The sequence below is a fragment of the Zerene cesonia genome, chromosome 1 (assembly GCF_012273895.1).
Source record: "Zerene cesonia ecotype Mississippi chromosome 1, Zerene_cesonia_1.1, whole genome shotgun sequence".
Taxonomy (NCBI): Eukaryota; Metazoa; Arthropoda; class Insecta; order Lepidoptera; family Pieridae; genus Zerene; species Zerene cesonia.
Window position 1 is genome coordinate 6,335,685 of NC_052102.1, and position 12,407 is coordinate 6,348,091.

The following is a 12,407-nucleotide window of genomic DNA, read 5'->3' on the forward strand; positions in this document are numbered from 1 at the left end:
GGGGGGGGGGATTGTCTTTAACATACGATCAGTCACAAGAGAGAGGGCTTTACTAGCATAGTTACTAGTTAATTAAATAAGCAAGTATGAAGCAGTAAGTAAGCATGAAGCAGTCTTATGTGATGGATGGTGTATTTATAAACACAAAATTGACTCTAAATTATCTTCTACTAGCATTTCACCCATGTAGAATTCGCTTGTATCGCGTGACAAGGTGGTAAGGAGTATTTTTTTGCATTAAAAAGTATGGTTTGTTCTTTCCCACGTTTAGCTCTATCTTCATACCAAGTTTCATCATAACTGCAAAACATAGGAGAGTAATCTTAAGTGATAATGTGTTTTTGGTATTTTAAGCTATAATTTATAGCTATAGTACTTGAAGAAATTCATTCAAAATTATGGATTACAGTTGTGGGTGTGTAAATTCGAATTAAACTCTATTATTGCCTGTATATTACTGAGGTCTCATATGAAAAATAGATTCACCTAAATCCATCCAGTAGCTTTTGCTGACAGACAAATTTTTTTTTTTTCTAGTGTTATTTGTACAAAGATAAGTCCATTGGTATTTTTAGGTTTTATTCAGTGTAAATAATTGATATCTTCTCCAGTTTCATAAAATGTTTAGATTATTCAAAGAATACAATAAAATCTGTGGTTTTATATTACAGAAGATAGCATTAGCATTGTAGTAGTGGCTGGCATACCTAGTAGTCACAATTATTTTATTTAAGACATAATATACTAACATAGTTTTTAAGAATTAATTGTTACTAACAAAATGAGTCTGAGTTACTTAAAATTAAATAAAGATAAATTGTAAAATTGTAAATTGTAATATATTAGTCGAAATACCAATAAAGTAAATTATTATAAACATGATATATTTATAAAATAAGTATGATTTGGAGTGTTGGGCCATAAATCTTAAGTGACTGGAAATAATTTTTCATCACCATCATCTTTATTATAAGCCTTTTAATGTCCACTGCTGCTGCTGCACTTTGTTGCCGATTGTGAGCAGCAATCCTATGAAATAGTTTTTAATTATATACAATTAATATACCTTAATTAACAAGAATCTAAGAAAGTTAAATAAAAAGAAATGAGAGTATACATATGTAGAGTCGTCAGTTTTATCATTCTATTGTTTTAAATCCTTACATTAAAACTATAAATAAATGTATTTTACAAATCGCACACAACATTTTAACACAAAAACTTCAGGACCAATTTAAAAAATTCTTACAACATTAGTAGGATACTCTTCACTGAGTGACATAGGCTATATTTGTACTATGAGTGAAGCTGGGGTGAACAGCCAGTGTTTAATGAATGTTGAATCTATTGATTTGTGGCCCCATTAAAAAGCAAAGATGTTAGTCATATAAGTTAAAATTAAATACTGATATATTATTCCAGAATAAAATGGGTGCTGTCAAATTTTTATGGATACATCAACTTGAGTCAATGTTATTAATTCACTCTTAGGAGAGTGATGGACTCATATAATTTGTTTGGTGATGATGGAAGCGGTATGTTGGAAGGTCTTACCGATCTTGGTGGATCAGACAGTTTCAGTAATACTACCAGTGGGGTAGCAAGTGAAAACAAAGATTCTTCAGATAATAGGTGATTTTGTTATGTTAACTTTAACATGTATTAAAATATTAATCTACAAGAAAATTACTTTTTAATTCAGGCTTTTTTAATTACCATTGATTAGAATGAGATTTTTTTTATAATAATTCAACATATTTTATATTTAGTTACAGGCAATCATATAATTCCAACACTGTAGCCCAAGAAGGATCAATACAAAAACTGGCTTCGTTTGGGGGTGGAGGTGCTGGTGGATTACCCAACAGTTCACAACCAGTGCCTAATCCTGGGCCGGGGCCACCCTCGCAAGATTATCATGAATACAGTGGTTACTCTCCAAGACCACGTTTACCTCAACCTCCTCATGGACCCATTCATCCATCCCACCATGTACACCCATCCCATGCCTATCCTGGCTACCATCCTGGACCAGATCCGATGTATTCAATGTCAGAACAAGGTTTGTATGTGTTTAAGTAAAAGCATTTAATTTATATTTCTAACTTAGCATTTTTATTTATCACTTTCATTCTTTAATGGTTTTAGGCATTGGAGACATGGGAGTCTGGTCCAGTGCACCAGGAGCTAATAGATATTCACCAATAGCACCAGGATATAGGCATAGCTATGAACATCAACAAAAAATGCATCAGTATCCCCCACAACAGGTACAATGAAATTAACCTTGTTAAACTGAAGTTGTTTAATTTGATAATTATTAATTTATAAATAAAATAAAATATTAGATCAAACAATCAATATGTATTACACATTATTATTTAGAGACATACTTATTTTAAACAATGTAATATATTAATTATTTTAGGGGACAAATTGTTTTTTTTTTTCAATCTTACATAGTCCTTATCAACCAGCATCTTGCAGATTTATACAACTAACTTTTATAGAATTTGTATGCTTATGCTTTTAAAATGATTAAAATCTTGTACTATCTGTATGATTTCTACTTACTTACATTTTATTCTAAAGGGTGGAGGAATAGGGGGACTGCAGCCTCAAAATAGTGCATACCTGCCAAGACAGCCACATTTTCCTCAGCCTACATCACAACAAATATATGGCCAGCAACAAGTATGAATTTCATTACCAGTTTTATTATAATTAAATGTATATTTCTTATTATCATTTCGCATTTATTTAATAACATAAATAATTTATTTTCAGAATTATCCCAATTATACACAAATGCATCCCCCAACAGCAACAAGGATTGGACAACATCCCACATATCATCCACAGATGGATGTAAATTCACATCAATATGGATTGCCTCATAGTCAACAAAGTCATGGTGCAATGCCTCAACATCAAACCCATCAAAATATGCCTAGTCATTCAGGAGGAATTCAAAGTCATCCTAATTCACATTTACATCATGCAGCAGCACCTCTTCACCATGTACCTCGACAACCATTGGTACCACCTGCTCCTGTTGGACCAGGTCACCCTTCGCAAATGCCCTATGCTGCCCCACATCATTCTGTACCAATGAATTATCAGCCTCACCAAGTGCAACATCCTCTTGATGTGAATGTTTCTAATCAATACAGTTCTGTCAAACCTTCTTTGGAGACAGGAAGTCCACAATATCGACCACCATTTCCACAATTGTCGCCACAAATGTCACCGCGAGCCCAAATATCGCCTAGACAACAACCACAATCACAACCTCAAGTTTCTCCTCGCCCAGTGATGTCACCTGTGAAGGGACCGAGTGCCTCACCTCACAGTACTCGTGCAATGGTACAATCTCCTGCTACATCTGTTCCTCCACCTGTTTCAGGAACATACTCATCCCAAAATACGCTTCAAGCTCTAGAGCAAATGGTTCTACCACCTAGTGGTGACTACCCGTTTCAACGTAATCAGTCATCTCCTGCAATTGGACATAATATCGTGTCTGCACCATCACAATGGAACCAAAACAAAATGCCAACACCATTAAGTAATATGGTGCCTATGGAGTCGCCTGATTCTGCAGTTGTGAAACCTGCTGAGGCTGTTGTATCTCCAGAAGTGAATAAAAATATTCCGTACCAAAAATCTAATATAGAAACAAAAAAAGAGACTACTATTGAAACTGACAAAAAGTCTGAGGATGTTACTAAACAAATGTTTTTGTCGCCCAATGTTATGAGTAATATTCAGCACAATCTTGCAATGGTCTCAAGTAACTCCCCTGCAGCCCCTGTAGTTAACATTAAATCTCCCATTGCAACTGATAATGAAGAGAATAAAGAAAAAGTGCTACATAATAAGCCGACAAGTGAAGAAACTGTACAGCCTATCGTAATTAGAGAGGAGAATAAAACAGAAACATCAAGTACTATTTCAAATGCTGATGATAATTCACAAAACGTGGATGTTAATCAATTAAGTGGCGAGCCTAATAATGAGGATAGACAGAAGCCTGATGGATCCAAATCTACATCTGTAAATCAAGAAGTGAGCAATGAACCACCAATTGCAATACAACCATCACCTGTTCCATCTATTCAACAAATTCCTGTCAATATAAGTAGCAAATATGACAATTCATCACCTTTAAGTATAGACAGAAATCAACCTTATCCAAATAATAACTACCCAAATGTTCAAACAATGATACCATCTGCAATGCCCAATAATTTGGGTATGAGTGTTCCAAGCAGTGTCAATATAAACACATCTTTGAGTGTCTCTTCCTCATATCAAAGCTCACATTCAGCTGTTACACAATCAGTTACTAGTGTACAGTCTTCACATTCAGTACAGCATAATCTCCCCAATACAGTCACTTCAAGCGTGCCAATTCATAATGCACCACCAACCAATTTAAATTGCATGCAGTCAAATAACCCTAATATGATTGGCACCATTCAGCCAAATATTCATAATTCCTCAGGTAACATTACCAATACTCAATCTACATCATCACCAAATGTACCAGGATTACCTATTAGTGGAAATGTACACCCAAATATGGCCTCCCATATACCTACAAACCAATCTAATATGATACCGACTACACCACATAATATAAGTCCTAATGTAATAATGATGGGATCCAATAGTATGCCACATCCTAATTTACCTCCTTTGTATGCAACATCTCATCACCAAGAAAGAGCGTCATTACAGCAGCAAATACAAGAAATATATTGTTTACTCCCTTCAAATGAAAACCAAGAAAAGGTAAGATGTTTACAAGAAAGGTTATCCATGTTGCAACAACATGAGACAAACGATAAGTGCAGTGGAGGTCCAAATTGTATTTTGCAAAATCCTATTTATGGGTCAAAAATGGTCGAAAGTCCTCAAGTAACTAGTACTACAGGGCGAGGTAGAGGAAAAGGCCCTGCCAAACCCCGAAAACCTCGCGTTAAAAAGGATAAATTGGTCTCTATGCCCCAGTCCTTAGATCAATTACCTGTATCAGAAGATTGTGTAACAGCAGGAACAGGTTTACAGGGAAACATAGAGATTGACACAGAAATGGTAGAAGATACGTCTAATTTAGATAGCAGTGCACTATCCATGGATCAATCCGGAAAAATTAAGAAAGTTCGGGGTCCCAGGAAGAGCAAGGAAAGAAAACCACGAATACCAAAAGAACCCAAACCTGCCAAGGAAATGGGTGATAAACCTGTTAAGGAACGTAAGAAACGTGTACCTAAAGATCCCAATGCACCGAAGAGAAAAAGAGCTATGAGAAAAGGTATGTCGGAAATTCAGGCTGACACAACAACGAGTAATGATGTGTTAGAAAAAGATAATATTGACACTAGTATGAGCGACACAACTTTAAATAAAAGTATGTTGCTAAATGAAACATTAAAATCTTCCTCAGATTTGCCTTCACTAGACGACACAAATGTTACTGATTTCGACGATATACCAGTGTCAAAAATAGCTATAAAGGATTTATTGGAAGAAGCTGAATCGAAAAAAGAGGCTGAAAGAGATGATGATCTTGACCTAATGACAGGAAAGAAAAAAGCATCAAAAAAACGGGCTTCTGTAGGCAGTAGTGGTAAAAAGATTTTAACTAAACGAACTCCGGCTGGCAAGAGAAAACGAAGAGGTGGCCTAATACCAGATTCCGACGGAGAGCCTGATGACTTAATGTCGACACCTCCGCCATCACCACCTCCGGAAGGTGATGATAGCTTAAAACGACGATCTGCGAGGAATACGCAACGAAAAAAATATACCGATGATGTAATGTTACGGTTATCAGATGATGAATTTTCTGTTGTAGCACCTCGACAAGAACGTGATTTAGATGATTCGAACATCGATATTAAAGAATTTAACAGGCCTGAAGGGACCCCAAAACCTAACTATATGTATGTAAATATAACTGAAGAAGATTCTATGATAGTACAACATGTTTTGGCATGTCGAATGGGTAAACGTGAAATAAAACATCAAAGTCCCTTAATTGAGCAGCCTCCTAAAGCCGATACTGAAAATCCTCCTTTAGAATCTGGATCCGTAACTGATGATGTTAAAACCATTACCGAAGAAAGCGAATCCAATAAAACAGAAAATGAAGTTAAAACTGAAAACGCAGATGAAAGCCAAGTTATAAATCAAGAAAAGGTTGAAAATCCAGAACAAGAAATAGAAATTAAATCAGATAAAATAAACAACGGTACCGAAGACGATAAAGACAAAAAGCCTATCATTGTTGATGTAGAAGAATATTTCGTCAAATATAGAAACTTTTCATATTTGCATTGTGAGTGGAAAACTGAGGAAGAGCTTTATAAAGGCGATAAACGAATATTTTCAAAGATAAAACGATTTAAACAAAAGCAAGCACAACAGATGAATATTTTCGAGCTCCTAGACGATGAACCATTTAATCCTGATTACATAGAAGTAGAAAGAATTTTAGATATGTCAGAAAATGAAGATCCTGCTAATAATACGGTAGTTAAACATTATCTTGTTAAATGGAAAAGTTTACAATATGAAGACAGTACATGGGAATTAGAAGAAGATATAGATGTGGATAAAATAAAACAATACAAGGTATTCAGTGAAGTACCACCTAAAGAAAAATGGAAATTTAAAAAACGACCTTCACCTGATCATTGGTCACAATTAAAAGAGTCACCCTTGTATAAAGGTGGAAACACATTGAGGCCTTATCAATTGGAAGGATTAAATTGGCTTCTGTTTTCTTGGCATAATAATCGCAATTGTATTCTAGCAGATGAAATGGGCTTAGGTAAAACTATACAAAGTCTAACTTTTGTGAACTCTGTCTGGGAATATGGCATTCGCGGACCATTTCTTATTATCGCTCCATTATCAACCATTCCTAATTGGCAAAGAGAATTTGAAGGTTGGACTGATATGAATGTTATTGTGTACCATGGTTCACAACAAAGCAAAAGTATGATACAGGAATATGAATTCTTTTACAAAAACGAAAATGGCGAGCCAATAAAAGAAATAACGAAATTCAATGTACTTATTACTACATTTGAAATAATTGTCACAGATTTCCAGGAATTAAGATCATTTAATTGGAGAATATGTGTCATAGATGAAGCACATCGCTTAAAAAATCGAAATTGTAAATTGTTAGAAGGCTTAAGGCAACTGCACTTAGAACACAGAGTTCTCTTATCAGGAACACCACTACAAAACAATGTAAATGAACTATTTTCACTTTTAAATTTTTTGGAACCATCTCAATTTGCTAGTAGTGATGCATTTTTAACAGAATTTGGTCAACTTAAAAGTGAGTCGGAAGTGGTAAAACTACAAGCACTATTAAAACCAATGATGTTGAGGAGATTAAAAGAAGATGTGGAAAAAACGTTGGCACCTAAGGAAGAAACTATCATTGAAGTAGAGTTAACTAATATCCAAAAGAAATATTATCGAGCTATACTTGAACGTAACTTCAGTTTCTTGCAAAAGGGTATTGCATCGGCAGCGAACATACCAAATTTAATGAATACAATGATGGAATTACGAAAATGTTGTATTCATCCGTATCTACTTAATGGTGCCGAAGATCAAATCCAATTCGACTATAAACAAACCAATGGGGAAGATAAAGAGGCCTACTATAAAGCACTTATTCAATCGTCTGGTAAAATGGTTTTAGTGGATAAACTTTTACCCAAACTTAAGGCGGGAGGACATAGAGTTTTAATTTTCAGTCAAATGGTGAGGTGTTTAGATATCTTAGAAGATTATTTGGTATTTAGAAAATATCCATATGAACGAATAGATGGACGTATAAGAGGTAACTTAAGACAAGAAGCAATTGATAGATTTTCTAAACCTGATTCAGATCGATTTGTATTTTTATTATGTACGAAAGCTGGAGGGCTAGGTATTAACTTAACTGCTGCTGATACTGTTATTATATACGATAGTGATTGGAATCCTCAAAATGATTTACAAGCTCAAGCTCGTTGTCATCGTATTGGGCAACAGAAAATGGTTAAAATATATCGTCTTATCTGTCGTAATACATACGAAAGAGAAATGTTCGACAAAGCCTCTTTAAAACTTGGTCTTGATAAAGCTATTTTACAAAGTATGAATACCGCGCAAGGTAAAGAAGCTGGCTTAAAACAATTGTCCAAAAAGGAAATTGAAGATTTATTAAAAAAAGGAGCTTATGGAGCTGTAATGGATGAAGATAATGCAGGAGACAAGTTTTGTGAAGAAGACATAGAAATGATATTAGCTAGAAGAACTCAAGTTATTCAAATGGAATCTGAAAAAGGATCCACTTTCTCAAAAGCAAGCTTTGCAGCTACCGATCAGAGATCAGATATTGATATAAGAGATCCTGATTTCTGGAACAAATGGGCTAAAAAAGCTGAAATAGATACTACAGAGAAGAAAGAAGATGAAGATCTGATTGTAACTGAACCCAGGAAAAGGACGATTATAAAACGGTATGGGCATGATGATGGTCCTATGGAGATGTCTGATATGGAAGTCACGCCAGATTCAGAAGATGATGAAGATGGTAAGATGTTATTGGATTTTATTTGATGATTGTGTTAATACATTCTTCAGTTCATGTTTTTACGTTTCGCTTTTTTAATTTAAGGTATTAGTCTCAGAAGCAAGAGGAAGAAAGAAAAACTTGGTCGAAAAGGCAGAAGATATGCTAGTGATGATTATGTACCAAGACATGAAGGTGTGCCAATAGATGAAGAGGTAGTCTATGGATCCTGGACGCGATCGGAGTGTTTCAAAATTGAAAGAGGTCTTCTTACATTTGGGTAAGCTCAAATTAGAAAGCGCAATTGAAATCGAGTATTTGCATATTTTATTTTATTCTTCAATATTGCACATTGACAGGTTATTATTGTAAATACACGATAGTAGTATTTTATAAAATCAAGACAATAATAACCAATGCAAATGACTGAAGTAAAGAAATATATAATAAAATAGCGACCCACCCCGGCTTCGTGCGTATACAATAATACCTGATATATATGTTGTAGAATCAATGCCGAGACAATAATAATTAAGTTTGAATTATTTAATTTTTAGAAACGCCAAGCAGTGCGCTTGGGTAAGTTAGATACAGATCGTGGTAGCTATCTGTTGTCTATGGTTAGAGGCTTACGTTTTGAATTAAGGAAGGGGACAATGAACAGATTAATATTCTCTTGGTTGTTGGACTTGGACGTAAAACGTTGTGCATCCCTCCTAAATCAACCTTACCGTATTTCATTTTTTTATCATTTTTGAAATCCGTATACTTTCTAGTTATTCTTCAATATTTTGTATTGATTTGATTCTTGTTAAAAAAATAAACGTTGTGCTTGTCGCGGAGGTGAATATTTCTTTCTTCGGAGATGTTTTCCGTTAGCGAAACCCCCGATTACCCGTTATATACATAAAAACTTTCCTCTTGAATCGCTCTATCTATTAAAAAAACCCCTTAAAAATCTGTTTCGTAATTTTAAATATCTAAGCATACAGATACAGACTGTAGAAAGCGAATTTGTTTCATACTTTGTCATGATTTGTTTAGATTAAGGCACTTGCTTAGTTATTAAGATTATGTATGAATAATATGTAGTCTACTTCAGACACTACTTCTCTCACAACATTATCCTGTGTCTTATCTGTGTATTAGGTTTTTGTAATATACCAATGTTGTGAGGACTGAATAAAGATGATTTTATTATTTAATATAAGTAAGATATTTACAACTCATTATGGCATTATTTTAGATGGGCAAGATGGGAAGAAATTGTAGATAGAAATCAGTTCCGCAAAGGTTGGTCAATTCCTGTCATTGAAGACTGTGCAAGGATTATAGTAAGTATAATAATTATATATTAACAAAGAGTATAATTTAGATGTTGCTGCTGTTTCTAAAGTGTAAAAATGATGAATTGCCATGCTAATACCGAGAAAGTTTGGACTTTCGCTGAGTTAATTATTTCAAATTATACTGATTTTTATAAAACTCTTTATTGACTCAATTATTCTTGTTGTGTTTTATTTATATTGTATTCTGTACTCCAATTGTAGGTATTATTCTGTTTGAGACATTACAAGGGCGATGAAAAAATAAGAAACTTCATATGGGATTTAATAGAACCATGTGAAAATGGTGAAGTGACAATTTCAAGAAACCACAGTGGTTTACATAACCCAGTCCCTCGTGGTAGGAACGCAAAAAAGAAAAATAGACTGAAGGATATACCAAAACCAAATGATCTTCAAAAGTGGGAAGATCCTAATCATTGGAGTTCCCATGAGAAATATGACTGTGATACATATTTAGAAAGCAGTTATAAAAAGCACTTATTCAGACATGCCAATAAGTAAGTGTTAAGTTTTTATTTGACTTTATTGTGTTTGAAATTAATATTTTTTTAAATCTAAATATAGCTTACAAAATTATTATAAATATTTCAGAGTTCTATTGCGGGTCCGAATGATGTACTACATAAAACATGAAGTGATTGGTGACTATGCAACACTAATTGAAAGTGGAAGTCATGCCAGGTAGGTTATGATTTATAATGCTATTTCATGCTGATACATAGTATAAGGTGGGGTAGCAGAAGTAAAGTTTTTCAAAATTAACCTAATGATTTGGTTTTTTAGTAATATGGGTATGAGAGTACCTCGAGGCGTGGATAGTGCACCACCTCGCCTTTGGTGGGATACAGAATGTGATGTTTCACTGTTAGTCGGAACCTATAAACATGGCTACGAAAATTATTTAGCAATGCGGTCTGACCCACTACTTTGTTTCGTAGAAAAGTTAGGACCACCAGATGACGCAGAGTGTACTGATATAAAGTAAGTATAAATTAATTTAATAATTGTTGAAATTAAAATAAAACTCAATTTCCGATCAAACTTTGTTTAAAAAAAATACTATTCATAAACACTTGTAAACATTGACATAAAAAAGTAACTATGTATAAATAAGATTTTATAATAATATTTAAAGTTCCCGCTATCGAATAATAATGAATACTAAAGAGGACGTGAATTTTGGCAGGAGTGAAGAGAGGAAGGTGCGCGGCAGCGTCGTTGGAGATGAGGACTGCACGGACGAGGTGTCGAGCGGCGCGGGCGCTGCCTCGCCGTCCGCGTCGCCGCGACCCGACGATGACGCCTCGCACCCTTGGCCCTCCATGCAAGACTTAAATACGAGACTCCGACGACTTATAACCGCATATCAAAGAAACTATAAACGAGAAGAACTTAAAATGCAACAGAGGGCTAAGGTATTTATCTTATCAATGTTTATTTTTCTAGTTTGGCGTATACTCTATGTTTCGTGGTATACGTTCGAAATAAATAAAAAAATATATCAATTCATCTCATTTATTCAACTATCTCAATTATCTACTCTTGTAAACAAAAAGATAAGTACATAGATTTGTATGTTATGAGCATTGGAATTTTCATGTCAACAGAACAGTTTAACACATCTTTGCAAAACGGTCACCACACAGGGAAAGAAGGAAGAAAGAAGTTTTAGTAATTTTCGTTATTTACTTTATCCATTTGTTCTCCATTTATTTTCAACCAATTTAAAATAAAAGGAGGAGGTCAATTAATCAACCATACACTATTTTTATACTAGGCGAACCGCATTTAAATTAATTGTTCTAGTTCAGATAATTGGAAGGAGGGTTATTTTTTTGTTAATCATTTAAGATGGAGAGACGAGAACGTATGGATCAACTAGTAAGAGATGAGGTATCCCAATGGAGATGGAGCCGAGCCGATGAAGAGGCGTTCCGGCGTACCGTAGCTTCTTATGGCGTCGAATTTGATCCCGCAACTAAAAGTTTACGCTGGAACCGATTTCGATCTTTGGCGAGATTGGATTCCAAAAGTGATGACGCTCTTACCGATTATCTAAAAGCCTTTATGGCTATGTGTAAACGACAATGTGGCCTATCGGTTGGTGAAGCAGAATTACCAACGAGAGCTGACTTGAAAGCAGAACCCATTGGAGAAGAGAGAGCCATTGCAACATTAGAAAGGTAACCATCTTAATTTAAAAAAACTAATTCTAACTGTTAATATTTGAAACATAAAAATATATATTTGTAACATAATAAATAACACATTTTTCCAGAATTGATCTTCTCCGTGTCTTACGTGAAGAAGTAGCACCACACCCGGCCCTGGAGACGCGATTGGCACTTTGCGAACGATCACTCGACACTCCGTCATGGTGGCAGCCAGCTTTACATGATAAATATCTTGTGCTAGGAGTGTGCAAGTAAGTTATTATCAAAGAAGCAAATTTTTTTTTTCGGGATTTG

The 12,407-nt window shown here is 34.7% G+C and overlaps 1 protein-coding gene and 1 non-coding gene across 3 annotated transcripts in view; both read left to right on the forward strand.

Moving 5' to 3' along the window:
* The window catches only part of LOC119839867 (chromodomain-helicase-DNA-binding protein 7-like), a 43,272-nt gene that overhangs the window by 26,755 nt on the left and 4,110 nt on the right, over window positions 1-12,407 (forward strand). The window contains exons 2-14 of one of the 2 annotated variants that reach the window (XM_038366288.1): window positions 1,423-1,632; window positions 1,770-2,062; window positions 2,149-2,270; window positions 2,593-2,694; window positions 2,788-8,611; window positions 8,696-8,870; window positions 9,837-9,924; window positions 10,141-10,436; window positions 10,531-10,620; window positions 10,723-10,920; window positions 11,126-11,354; window positions 11,791-12,122; window positions 12,218-12,364. In XM_038366288.1, the coding sequence (XP_038222216.1) occupies window positions 1,499-1,632; window positions 1,770-2,062; window positions 2,149-2,270; window positions 2,593-2,694; window positions 2,788-8,611; window positions 8,696-8,870; window positions 9,837-9,924; window positions 10,141-10,436; window positions 10,531-10,620; window positions 10,723-10,920; window positions 11,126-11,354; window positions 11,791-12,122; window positions 12,218-12,364 (8,030 nt within the window). In that variant the 5' untranslated portion in view covers window positions 1,423-1,498. The remainder of the gene's footprint in view (window positions 1-1,422; window positions 1,633-1,769; window positions 2,063-2,148; window positions 2,271-2,592; window positions 2,695-2,787; window positions 8,612-8,695; window positions 8,871-9,836; window positions 9,925-10,140; window positions 10,437-10,530; window positions 10,621-10,722; window positions 10,921-11,125; window positions 11,355-11,790; window positions 12,123-12,217; window positions 12,365-12,407) is intronic. The other variant, XM_038366296.1, reaches the window with a different exon arrangement.
* LOC119832235 lies at window positions 9,989-10,069 on the forward strand. The gene has a single exon (XR_005287922.1). It is a non-coding gene; the product is annotated as a small nucleolar RNA U6-53/MBII-28 (small nucleolar RNA).